Source organism: Rhincodon typus, chromosome 20 (assembly GCF_021869965.1).
Source record: "Rhincodon typus isolate 14 chromosome 20, sRhiTyp1.1, whole genome shotgun sequence".
Taxonomy (NCBI): domain Eukaryota; kingdom Metazoa; phylum Chordata; class Chondrichthyes; order Orectolobiformes; family Rhincodontidae; genus Rhincodon; species Rhincodon typus.
The window spans coordinates 5875379-5888298 of record NC_063351.1 but is presented as its reverse complement, the minus strand read 5'-3'; the positions used below and the strand labels follow the sequence as shown (position 1 = coordinate 5888298).

The 12920-nt window shown below is 39.4% G+C and overlaps 1 protein-coding gene across 1 annotated transcript in view; it reads left to right on the top strand.

The window, feature by feature from the left end:
• arid5b (AT-rich interaction domain 5B) overlaps positions 1 to 12920 on the top strand; it is a 125271-nt gene that overhangs the window by 5296 nt on the left and 107055 nt on the right. Inside the window, exon 3 of the mRNA XM_048608865.1 lies at positions 5091 to 5325. Coding sequence (XP_048464822.1) covers positions 5091 to 5325 — 235 coding nt within the window. The remainder of the gene's footprint in view (positions 1 to 5090; positions 5326 to 12920) is intronic.

Sequence of the window (12920 nt, the reverse complement as noted above, 5' to 3'; positions counted from 1 at the left end):
CAGATTTCCTAATCAGACTGTTTGTTGCAGAAAAAAAATTGCTGCATCTAAACTCTCGTTAGCCTTTTTAATTCTGTGCTGTGAATCATCAGATGCTAATTGTGTCTGTGTATTAAATCTGTGGCATAAATATGCAGTCTTAATAATGGCAAACTATCCTGGCAAAACTGAATAAATTGTAATTCAGCTTCACCGTACAGTATATTAATGTCACGCTCCCCACAGGACATCAGATCTAATGAATCCAGTTATGCAAATCTGAAGTACAGCACCATGTATTTTTGGCAACAATTTTTCCAAGTTTTGCATTTCTTATATTCATAAGCACTGCTCTGATACTTGAGAACATTAGCATTTTTTCATTTAATGTGCCAATTATTTGAATAATGTCAGCTGCTTTGAATATAGAAATAAGAAAACTGCAATATCCTTTCCCCCAAGAGTCTCTCATCTATTTCAGAATTCAAGTACAGCATGCAGTTCTGCTTGCAAAGTGAGGCTGATTTAAAGTGGGTCAGGCACAGTGTAGGCAGCAACAGAAGATCTGTTTAAACAACTTCTTAAAATATGATACAGGAGAAGAAGTATCAACAAAACATCACAACATTGCCTTCTCTTTGAATTTGTTTATAAAATAAAAGTCCTGTGAAAGAATCAGGAAAATAAATGCCTTGGAATGAAATTTAACATTTGTTAAAACACAGCTTGTGTCACTTAAAGAGGTTTAAAAACTTGTGTTCCGAAAAAAATAATGATTGTTTGTTGAAGGAAGGCAGCAGACTGAGGGGGGAAAAGAAACTTCTGTGCCAAACATCTGAATGTTTTAAGTTAGTTTCCAGTTACTAAATACTCATAAACTATTCCGTCCTCAAATAGTATTGTGACTTGATTAATAGAGTTCTAATTATATTTTGCAGTTCATTGCTTAACCTTAACTGTGAAAAGACTAGGTTACAAAGGTTACACAATGTTCTCTTAAGAGTACAAGATTTTATTGAAGATCAGTTCAGGTTTCCTTTGGCATTGATCCAGAGTGTATTGAATGTTCTGGTATGTTTTCACATTTGCGTGTAAAGGTGCAAGGATTATATTAGGTGGTCAGTGCAAGTTTTGTTACCTTCCAGTTTTTAAATCCTTTTAATTGTGCAGACCAAAATTCCATGCAGAAATTCAACCCGAGTTGTGCAGTAATGAGTTGCTAAGCTAATCAAAATAGATTGTAAACAAGGTTCCACATGACACACATACCAAGCATTAACAAGCATCTGTGCAAAAACAGTGCATGGGCATGACTGGAGACTTCCAGTATAGAGGAGAGGTTTCTAAATCTCAGTGACCACGTGTGAGACCTGTACCCATGTCCTACCCTCAACGTCTGCACAATACAGCTTGCTAATATTCTTCTGTTTTGTACATTGTAAGGACTGGTAGAGGAATTCTCTGTCAAAAGCAACAAGATCTGTTCATCCCTGCAATTTGAAAGAGATACAAATAAATGATGATAAGGATTTAAACTTTGCATACGAGACCCTGAGACTCCCTGATATGCACCTATGCAGCCTAGTAAGGCTGATGTCTGTTCTCAAACACTGCCGCCTTGGCTTACAACAAGTACAGTCACAATACTGACTGATAAATGGGTATTTACGTAGTGAAGGGCACGATGGCTTGAATGGCCTCCTGACTGCAGTGTACATGATGAAATTAGCACTGAAAATGTGGCCCGGTTTCCCAGTCCTTTAGTGAGTAAAGGAGCAAATATGTCGATTAAAGCCTAACAATTCCAGGATTTTAGTCCTGACCCCTGTGTGCTGACCTAACCGAATGCAGTGAAGAGCTACTAATGGCCTTGACGTTCTGCGCTTTGGAGGAGAAAAAAGTGTTCAGGCTTTCCACCCCCAACAGTTATTGGGTGCTGTCTGCTGAGAAACATGTGTATGGACATTGGGCAAAGTCAGAATTGGGCACAGAGTGGTCATGTCTCAAGTCCAATAGTGTGCTGCCAATCATGGTTCACCTTCTCTCACTCGCCAAAGCAACATGCGTTTGCATAGCACCCTTCACAACCTTAAGCCATCACAAACTGACAAACAAGCAATGAAGTATTGAAGGCAGAAAATTTTGGGTAGTAATTTTATTGCAAGAGTAGCTGGTATGAATTCAGAGGTCCATAGACAAGAAATGTAAAGGCAACTATAAATACACTATTGCAGTTTATTTTTGTCTTTTCTAATTTTGCTGTGGTTCCAGAAGTAGCATTTTGAAGAAAATTCGATTGTGTAGTCAGGTGTTGGGACTTGTCTGATGATTGCGATTTTATGGTTGAAGCCAGTGTAAATCAGTTGTGGCCTTGATGACACATTGTATGATTGCTCGTAAAATGAGTAATATAATTTACAGTTCAGAATGCATATGCCATTCATGCTTAATATAACATTTACTGGGCTTTATAAGGTTAAAATTGAAAGTTTAATGTGAATTTATAGCATTCTCTCATTGAGCTTTTTCCTAATTAAATTGAGAACATGAACAAAATTGAAAACCCAAGTCTTTTTTTTACAAATGTGAATTACTAGATAGCCACTTTACATAAAGGCTTTAGTCATTCCTGTAGGCATCATTTCTCATGTTGCTAGGTCAGTAATTGAAAAGACAGCAAAGCAGGTGTACTAATCTGTTTTGACCTGAGGAATTCTTTCTTTGACCTCGTGAGGCAACAGACTGAAACATTCTCAGCGTGACAGATTTTCTTTCTTTTGCTAGCTGGTTTATCAAAGGCTTGAACAGACCTAACCATACATTAACTAACATCATTATATGGATGGGTGCATACAATTTCACTGCTAACTGTAAGCGACATTTTACAATAAAGTTTTCTGGCATTTTGTGACATGCAAAATTTCCTGTAACATGATTGCCTGAAACTTCTACATTTGTGTAAAACTATTACCGAAAAAAAAAAGTAAGTATGATGATGTTTCTTGCTAAATAAAGTGAAAGGCATTTTGGCGATCTTTGATTCTGCCATTGTACAATCGGTTATATCAAGGAATCTCTTTAACCTTTGTTCTTAACAATTTACAGGCACTAATAAATTCTTAGGCACTGTTACATTTGTTTCTTTCTTTGTATCTGAGGACATTTTAAAATACGTATTGTAAGACATTTTTAAATCTTGTTTAAGAAAAATCTTGGCTTTGGGCATAAGGTACTGTACACGACGGGAAATTTTGTTTGTAATAGTGGGATTTTATAAAAAATTATGTTGGGATGAGCATCTGGAGATTTTGGCATTGAAGTTGATTAGATTTTGGGAAGTGATTGTTTTCACATTCTCACATTACAAACCTTACTGCCTACACAGCTAGCAGATTAGTTCATCAAGGCATTTTGTCTGAAAGTGAATTCAAACAAATCAACTAACAACAAAAGATTCAAAATGGATAATAGAACCTGTAAAGTGCCTTTTATGTTTGATAGATTTGCTGCATTTGGCCTTTATGTTGCAATTCTTATTTCTGCGAACTATTGCAGGCAGGCAAATTGATTCATCAATGATAAAGAAAAGCTTTTTTGGAAAAAAAACAAACTAACTTGAGGCATTAATGGTGTGTGAGTGCCCAATTAATTTACTGCATGTTTAGTTGGGATCTTGAACTGTAAATTTCATTATTTAAAAAGTAAAAACTTGAGTAATATGAGCTGGTTAGAATTTAAGGAAGTGTTGGATTTGAGATGGCTTGGTGTGGATCCATTTGTGCATTTTAACTGTGATCTTCTGTGCTGTTTGAAAACGGCAACATCTAAGCAATAGTTAGAATAATCTCAATTGATTAATTTCCAGCAATGAAATGCAAATATTCAGTACATTCTTTTCATACTTTTTACTAGATCAGCTCCACAATCTTAGAATCCTGTTTGAGATTTGCAGAAAATCATTCATGCATCATTCATGAAAGCATGTCACAACGTTAGAAGGAATCTAAAAGATAGAAACAAAAATAACAATGGAATTCAGATCTAAGATTCCATAGAATGATATGTACAACATTTGGAACCTTTCTCACATATTCCTGTTGCAAATGTTTTAAACCTTGTTCATTGACCTTCTGAATATAATACTCAAACTATCACACTGGCAGTTGATACCAAGATTACACAGATCGTGTTTACATTAATTATTTGAACCTGGCTTAAACAAATGTTTGCATTTGGTTTTTATTCTGCCAGTAGAATTTTGTTTTGCTGATTCTGTTTGCAGATAATGAGCGAAATATTAGTTGGTGACCATTACTTTTCCTGGTCGTTTTTGCTGAGTTCATAATGCTAACAGAGAAATATAGTTAGAGAAGAGCAATTGCAGAAATTAAAACTTAATGTAAGTGGATTTGTCATCATGGTTCTCTGTAGTGATGATAAACCAGTGGGTTAAGATGGTGTTTCATTCCTGCTTGGCAGGAATGTAGCTGAGGGGCAGGTGGCTTTCTCGGGAGAGGGATTGAGGAAAAAGCTGGGAGAAGGTCACCCTGCATTGCTAACTGTATTTTCAAACTGTTTACTGCACATCAAATTTTCATGTCTCTGATAGCAACCTCTTGTTTGGAGTCTCAAGGAGGGTCAGTAACTAAAGGGCACAGATTTAATATCGTCGGAATGAGAATCAGGACTGAGGGATACATTTGTTTTCATGCGACAGGTTGCTATGATTTGGAATACACTCCTTGAAATGTTGGTGGAATCAAATTCAGGAGCTATTTTCGAAAGGAATTGAATGAATACTTAAAGACGATAAAATTGTGGGGACTGGGATTAATTGGACAGGTCTGATTCTATATTTGTAATTTAGGAGACAGAAGGGGAAATAGGTTTAAAATTAAGCAGTAATTTAAGAAGTCTATCTTGCGATCATCACCAGAATTAATTTTGAATCTTTCAGTTTGCTACTTGCAGCTCTGGCAGTTAAGTAAATATTTAAACGGTGTCGGTTGAAACTTTGGAATTGTCTGAAATATACAGGATGCTTCACTGCACCGTTCAAGATCAGCAAGGTCATGTTCCTGTTGCTTTGTTGTTTGTGGTATTGTTTACAGGATGAAGTTGTGGCTGTATCAGAGAAAGTTGTCGTGAAGCTGGATGACCTGATGAAATGGGCATGCTCCGATTTCGGTACATGGACACGGGGCCTGGGGGCCGTGTCACTGAAACCGTCGACAAGAAAGGAACTTGGTGTGAATGGACAAAAAGAAGCCTTGAATCAATATCGGCATTGCACCCTGAACAGTGGCCTCAATTTCAAGGATGTGTTAAAAGAAAAGGCTGACCTTGGTAAATATTTTATTTACTTTTTTTAAAAACAGTTAGCATTCTTGAGCTCAAATAAAACAAATCGAAAGCCATTCTTTCCCATTATCACTTGATTGAGTTTAAGGTTCAGTTGGTATTGAGCAGATGTGTGTTATCTCATTGAAGTTAGTAAGTCATTGGCGGAATTTAATTGTTTGCAGTTTGACTCCCAATGTTTTCAGCTGTTGGGATATTTATGGTGTTTTGTGTCATTGATATATCCCCATAGAAAATTCTCTAAATTTGGTGATATTAGACATGCAAGCAAAAAACCTTATAATTTTAAAATGTTTGATTTATGTAAAACTGGAAAACCATAGGCCACTTAAGTACAGGTGTTATTCTTCTGACAGTTTACCATCTGTTTGTCTCTATTTCCTACGTTTTTTTGTTTCAGTTGTTGGGTATACCTTTGTCAACGTTTATCATTCAGTTTTGCTGTGTCAACTGTCACACTGTAATGTCAGCTCTGGTCACTAGGTAGCTCTGTGGGTCATTTTTCTGAATTCTCTTGACGTTTTGCATCGGAAAAAACATCAAATGAGTTTGGGTAAAATATCAGTATGTGCTTAATGGCTTTTGGTCCTTTCTGCCTTATTGTTTATTTTGCTAAGTTGTTCTCCTTGTGGCAAATCCAGCATTTGCTCTCATCCCTAATTGCTCTTGAAGGCACTATTGGGCCACCCTCTTAAACCGTTGTAGTCTTTGCGAAGTAGGTACAGCATACTTTGTTTTAATTGGCACCTTATGACCTAGGACTCTCGATTAAACCAACAAAAATTATACACCTTAATTACAGCAAAGTTTACTGTATTATTCTTTCCAATTATTGTAGAGTTTTAATTTATTTACCTCAGCGTAAACATACTTGTTGTTCAAATGAATGTTCAAACAGTTGATTCAATTTCAAGTCAGTTTCTCCTCAAGTACTGTGATCTACCGCGATGTCCAAGTAGTTGGTTGAGCGTGAGAGTGAGAAGGCTCTCTGCCGATAAGTTTTATTTAAGGCAAAAGTTGGATTATTATTTAATTGATTTATGCTGTAAATAAAGTATAAAAGTTATGTTTACACCCCCTGCATTGCACTTCTATTACTTAGTGTGTGTTTTTACATTGATTACGTGGACCTCTTGATCAATGGGAATATTTAACCAACCGACACACTCCTGATCCCATAGGTGCTGGTTAATAAAAGTTTGCTGTACAAACATAGTACTTTTAAGGAGATCTTTACACCTGGCAGTAGTGAAGGCACAAAAAACATACATTCAAATCAGGATGGTGTATAACATGAAGGGGAACTTGCTGGTGGTGATGTTACTGTGTGTAAGCTACCCCTTACCTTGCTAGGTGTTAGAGGTCATGTATTCAGGAGGTGCCCTTGAAGAAAGCTGGGCAAGTTGCTGCAGTGGATCTTCAGGATGGTAAACACTGCTACCATTTGCATGGTGATGAATTGGATGCCAGTCAGGCAGGCTGCTTTGTCTTGGATGGTATTGAACTGCTTGAGTGTTGATGCAGCTGCCTGGACCTGCATTTCAACAGGTAGAGGGGAACGGTATTCCTTCACACTCTTGACTTGAGCCTGCTGGATGGTGGACAGGCTTTGCTAAGTCAAGAGATTTACTCATTGACCAGACAATTCCTTGCCTCTGGCCTGTTGTTGTAATCGCAGTATTTACACGGCTAGTCTAGTTCAGTATCTGGTCAGGGAAAAGTTGGCACAGGATTTGGGATTTGGTAATCCTGTTGACGATCAAGGTGTGGGTGAATGGTTAGATTCCCTTTTGCTGGAGATGTTCTTTCTGTCATTGAATGTTTCTTGCCATTCATTAGCTATAGTCTCTCTCAAATTCTCCAGTTGCTGCACAGTACTCTGAGGTCCAAGTGCAGCGGTGGCTAGAAGACCCGGCAGTGAATATTTTGGCATCAATTGATGTACATGTCCGTCCTCAGCAGCGCCTGCACAGCTTAGAGAGAACGTTGCCTAATCAGCTTGAGCCCAGGTCTTGCTACAACTGAACATGGACTGCTCCAGTATCTGAGGAGTTGACAATGGTGTTTATTTCAGGACAGCCATGCCAACCTAACCCAAACCCTATCTTGTGATTATCTGGCCTATATAGATAGATGTCTCACCAGTATAGTTGCACATACATGCTTAAGGTTTTTTTCTGGTTCCCTCCTCCGTAATATTGGTGCAGTTTTAAAACATGGTAAAACCATCCAGAATTGTTGCAAGTCCAAACATCCATTGGGTATAAATATGATTTGGATGTGCTATAAAGTCAGAGACTTTGAGGAGTATCTATTTTTTCAACACAAATATTGCAGCTAGTTTTCTATTTAGATGCTGAACACAAATCTTCAGGTCTGTTTTATTTGTCAGTTACAGTGTGAATAATGATGAAGACGCAGTAGTGAGCCATTCACAGTACTGAAGGGAGAATTACATTTTGGTTTGTGTGCACTTGAAGTCTACATGAGGCATGTTGCCTGGAGCAAGCAGAGTTGGCTGGGCATGTTGAACCCACAGCTGGTAGTCTGAATGGGCGTATGAGGCCCTTTGCATCGATCCAGAATAGTTAACAATATTTGGATGCTGAAGAATAGCTCATTATGTTTGTAAACAATCTTTTCTTCAGCGTTCCATGCTTTCTATTATTTATTTACATGACCACCTCGATCTCTGCTATAGCTATTGTGAAGCATCTTATGTCAAACGTGATCAGTGCCCCTTATGTTTTCCATTTGACTCCTGTTTCCCGTCTCCCCAGATTGGAGATCAAGTTACTGTCTGTGCCCAGAACAGAAACCTACCCAAGGAAAGCTGCCAGTGGAAAGTGGGATGGCATCATCTGTCAGGGGAGGTGGCAGTGTTAGTGCTAATGTCACTGGACTAGTAATTCAAAAACCCAGACTAATGTTCTGGGGATATGGGTTTGAATCCCACCATATAGGAAATTAGAATTCAATAAAAAGCCAGCGCCATGTTGATAGCGTGGCTATTACCAATTGTGATAGGGACCTAAATGCCATTTAGGGAAGGAAGCTGCCATCCTTAATTGGTCTGGCCTATGTGTGACTCCAGACCCGCAACAGTGGGGTTGACTTTGTACAATTAGGGATTGGTAGCAAGTGCTGGCCTAGTCAGAAAGACATCTACATCTCATGAATGGAATGAAAAAAAAACTAATTATGTTAGGATTTGTTGCCCATTTCTTAAATTAAGCTGCGAATCTGATGAGCTGCTTGACAAGCTGCCATTTATTTGTTCAGCCCGAGGAATGGGCCTTTATCAGTCAGTTTTGAGCATGCATTGATCGATTAATCACACTTGCTGGAGCAGTTTTAAAATATGTGACATAATAAACCAATTTAGGATTGGAAGACACAGCCGATATCCTTTTAGTTTATCAGTTCCTCAATGCAACTTTTTGTTTTGGGACTTGAGATTACCAATTGTTGGATTGGTCGTGAAACAACAACATGAAGCTCAGTTTCTGGTCATATGCTTGGTTTAAATTTTTTCAAGTTCTTTCATGGATGGGTTTACTTGCCCGTCCTTAATTGCCCTGGAGAAGATGGTAGTGAGCTGCCTTCTTGAGCCGTTATAGTCCTCCAACACAGATGCACCTGCAGTGATGGTAGAGGTAGAAGTCAAGAATTTTGACCCGGTGAGAGTGAAGGAAAGGCGATTACAATTCCAGTCAGAATGGTGTGAGAGTTAGAAGGAACCTTGCAGATGGTGGTGCTCCCATGCATCTTCAACCTTGTCCCGCTAATTAGCGGAGGCTGTGGATTTGGAAAGTGTTGTTAAAGGAGCCTTGTTGGGTCGCTGCAGTGTATCTTGTACGTAGTACACATCGCTGCTACTGTGCGTCGGTGGGGGAGGGAATGACTATTGAAGATGGTGGAAGGGGCGCTGACCAAATGAACTGCTTTTGTCCCGGATGATGCCGAGCTTCTCACGCATTGAAGTTGCACCCATTTGGCGAGTGGAGATTATTCCGCTGCGTTCCCGATCAATCATCCACCAAAACTGCACAGCAGCCGTGGGTTCGTGCTGATCTATCATTGTGTTGACGTATCCTTTGATTCTGGAAGTTTCTACCTCTGAAGTTGGCGCAGGAGGGTGAAAACAGTCTGGAGGAATGTAGCTCTTGATTTATACCTAGTAGATGGTGAACAGTCTTTGTGGAGTCAGGAGGTGAGTAGAATTCCCTGCCTCTAACTTAATTACAGGATTTATCTGGTTGATCCAGTTCACACTCTGGTCAATGGTTACCCTTGAGCATGGAGGGTTTCAGTGATGCTAATGCCCTTGAATGTCAATGGGAGATGGTTGGATTCTCTTGTTGGCAGTGATTGTTGTGCAGTACTTGTCTCGCAGTCATGTTCGATATGCTGTTAAACCATGATGTTCACACTGCGTGTCAGAAGAGGTCTTGCTATCTGACTCTGTTCTAAGATGTTTCACCAGTAATTGTGTGGTACTTGTTTTAAACAGAAGTGGTTTAAGAGAGCCAATCACTTTATGTCTTCTGTTCTGCACCCAGAGTTTCTGGGCAGCTGGCAGCAAATGAAGAACCCTTGGAAGCAGCAGAAGTACCGCTGTCACTGTGTGGTATAATGTCATGTTTTTAAAACCAGTCCACAGCCATGTCCCTCAACATACAGGAAGAAAAACCTACTCAGCAGAGGAGATAATTTCTGTTTATTATGGAGAGAAAGGAAATCCAGTCACTAAGGTGTGGATCTGAAAAGAGTAGTGTATCTGTGGAAAATGTACATCTTGCAGCTTTGAATATTGATGCTCTTTGGCAGCAGAATAATCCAAACCATAAAAAGCATATTTTCCAACATACTTTAAGCAACCTAGTGTTAATATTACTAAAAAAACTTCCTGTCGGGCAGTTAACAGTGATTCAGAGAATACAGTGCATTATAAGGTCAGAAAGATTGTACCATGTAAAACGTAGGTGTGTCCTTTCAGGGCAGCAAGGTTAATGACTATCGTGGAAACTTTGGGCTCATACAGAAGTTAATGTAGAGATGGCAGGCATCTGGCGTTCATGGAAGTTTGTATGTTTATTTTTCTTTAAAGGTGAGTGTGGTGTAATCCCTTGATGTGATAGTGCAGTATGGCAGACTAGAAAGATAGTTCCTAGGTCTCCCATGATATTCCTTATAGATGTACTGGTTATGAATGCGAGGGTCCAATGCAGTGAGAAACTTGATATTCTGGCAGGAAGCTGAGGGAATGAAATTGACGACCATCTCCTCACTCAATTCCAAACCCCTCATATTATAGACATTTTCCAATCAGCCTGCTCAGAGATATTACTACACACCTCGGGAGCAGTGGGACCTAAACCCAGACCTCTTGGCTCAGAGGTAGGGACACTACCACTGCACCACCAGAGCTGACCCTCCCATTTTATTACCCTATTCAGTTTGAGTTGTCATACATTGGATTGGAACCTTGGTTTATTTTCTTGTGTTTTCAGTAGACTTGGCTGAGAATGCATCCTTGTAGATTGTAGACTAACCCATTTGGCCTATCAGTCATAAAAATATGGGGTTTCTTAAATCTCAACGTGCCGACATCAGCTCTTCGCTGGCAGATTTCTTTGGGCCTTATGGAGGGCATAAAGAGCCCTAGGATGGGCTGGGAACTTGCTCAGAGTAATGCCCCTTGATGTTGCAGGTCAGAATGATGACGAGCCCACAACTGATGCCCCAATCAGGATTTGGTAGATGGGAAAAAGTCCCTGACTTCCTGCTGCCACCCCCAAAATATCTCAACAAAATAAAACAAGCCAGTGATTAACCTGGTGACTGAAATTTCCAAACAGTTTGCTGACCTCTCATTGACCTCAGCAATTTATAACCAGCTACAGTTACCAGAGCTTGCCCAGGGAGTAATTGAATCTTAATTGCAGAGGCCTGATGAATGACTAAGCAGAGCAACCAGACTTCAGATCGGAGACTTTCTATGAGCAACACTGTTGGGGATCACCTAGAGTTGATGTAAGTGTTGTATCCACTGTCTCTGTAACACTTTTTAATGATCATTTTCCACTTGATTTTCTCAAATACTGTATTGATATAGTTGTCCTCACAGATGATTTTTGACCAAGTGCATTGTGCTGAAATACTGTACTCGGTTACACACCAGTTTGGGAAATCAGTGCACTCTTGCTGCATCAGAAACTTGGTCCACATGCACTATTAATTCTGTGCTTAGAACTGCAAGTATACCTATTTAAACAAGTGAATCTCATGCTTCAGTTTCACAACACTTGTTCGTTTGTGGCTACAGTCTACATGTAGATCCAGAATTTTTTTCGCATGCCTGAGATAAACTTAACATTTGCTGGACAAGATACAATATGGATAGTAGCCCAGCTCTTTCTCACTGGGCCATGATGATCTCACATGCTGTTTGTAAATCCTCTCTCGAACATCCTGTCCTCTTTTGGGGAAGGGAATTGAAAATGTTGAGGTCCAATCCCTCTCAATAATGAGGGCTATGGTGAATGAGGGTCTGAACCACCACCTTCATGAAGATTTGACTCTTTCCTTGGCCATCTTCCCTCCCAAAATAAATTTTAGCCAGACCTTTTACATGTTGTACAGCTTCTTATGTAGCAAAATTCCTTGAGCTGGGGGGGATTTCTGATTGGCCACAGGAGACTCTGGATTGATATGATGCAGGTATCAGTTGAAACTGAGGGTGATTGATGAAGAGAGCCACTAGTGTCCTCCCCATCAAACCGAGAAAATTTCCCTTGATAACCTGCCTGCTTTAGAAGGGCTGTAATGCTGAACTTTTACCTTTTATTTCTTTATTTTTCTAATTTATACCTACAAGTTTGTACCCAGGTACCTTTGCACTTGGCTTTATAAGGACTGTAAGGCTGATCTTTTAACTTTATTTTTTCATTTCTCTAATTTATACCTAAGATTTTGTATCTAAGTATCTTTTTAACCTAAGACGGTGACTTTGTACACTTTTTTCACTTACGCATGTATCCCTGTATTTGAGTACATGTGACAATAATTCTAATTCTAATTCTTTCAATAACAGTTTACATTTATATAGTACCTTGGGGCATGCAGAACTTTAGATAAGATCAGGTTTATAGAGATGGAATGAACAGAAATTCCAATTTCTCTTTTTTTAAAAGCTTTATATTGTTTTAAAAACACTCTAATTGAAGCACAGACAAATGGCCGGAAGAAGTCAGCAGATCTGGCTGCGTCCGTGGAGAGAGAAACCGTTCATGTGTTGAATCCCATATGAGTTCTGCAGAACTGAAGGTGGGTCACTAGACTTGAAATATTAACTCTGTTTCTCTCTGCACAGATGCTGCCAGACCTGCTGAGTTTGTCCAGCCATTCTCCGTGTTTGTTTCCGATTTAATAAACTGTTGGCCGGTCTTACGTGAAATTTCTCAGAGACTCGTTTGTTGTCAGTTGATTAGAGGGTGAGCTGGGGAGATCATTCATACAATTGAATCAGAGATAGTAGGAACTGCAGATGCTGGAGAATCCGAGACAACAAGGTGCAG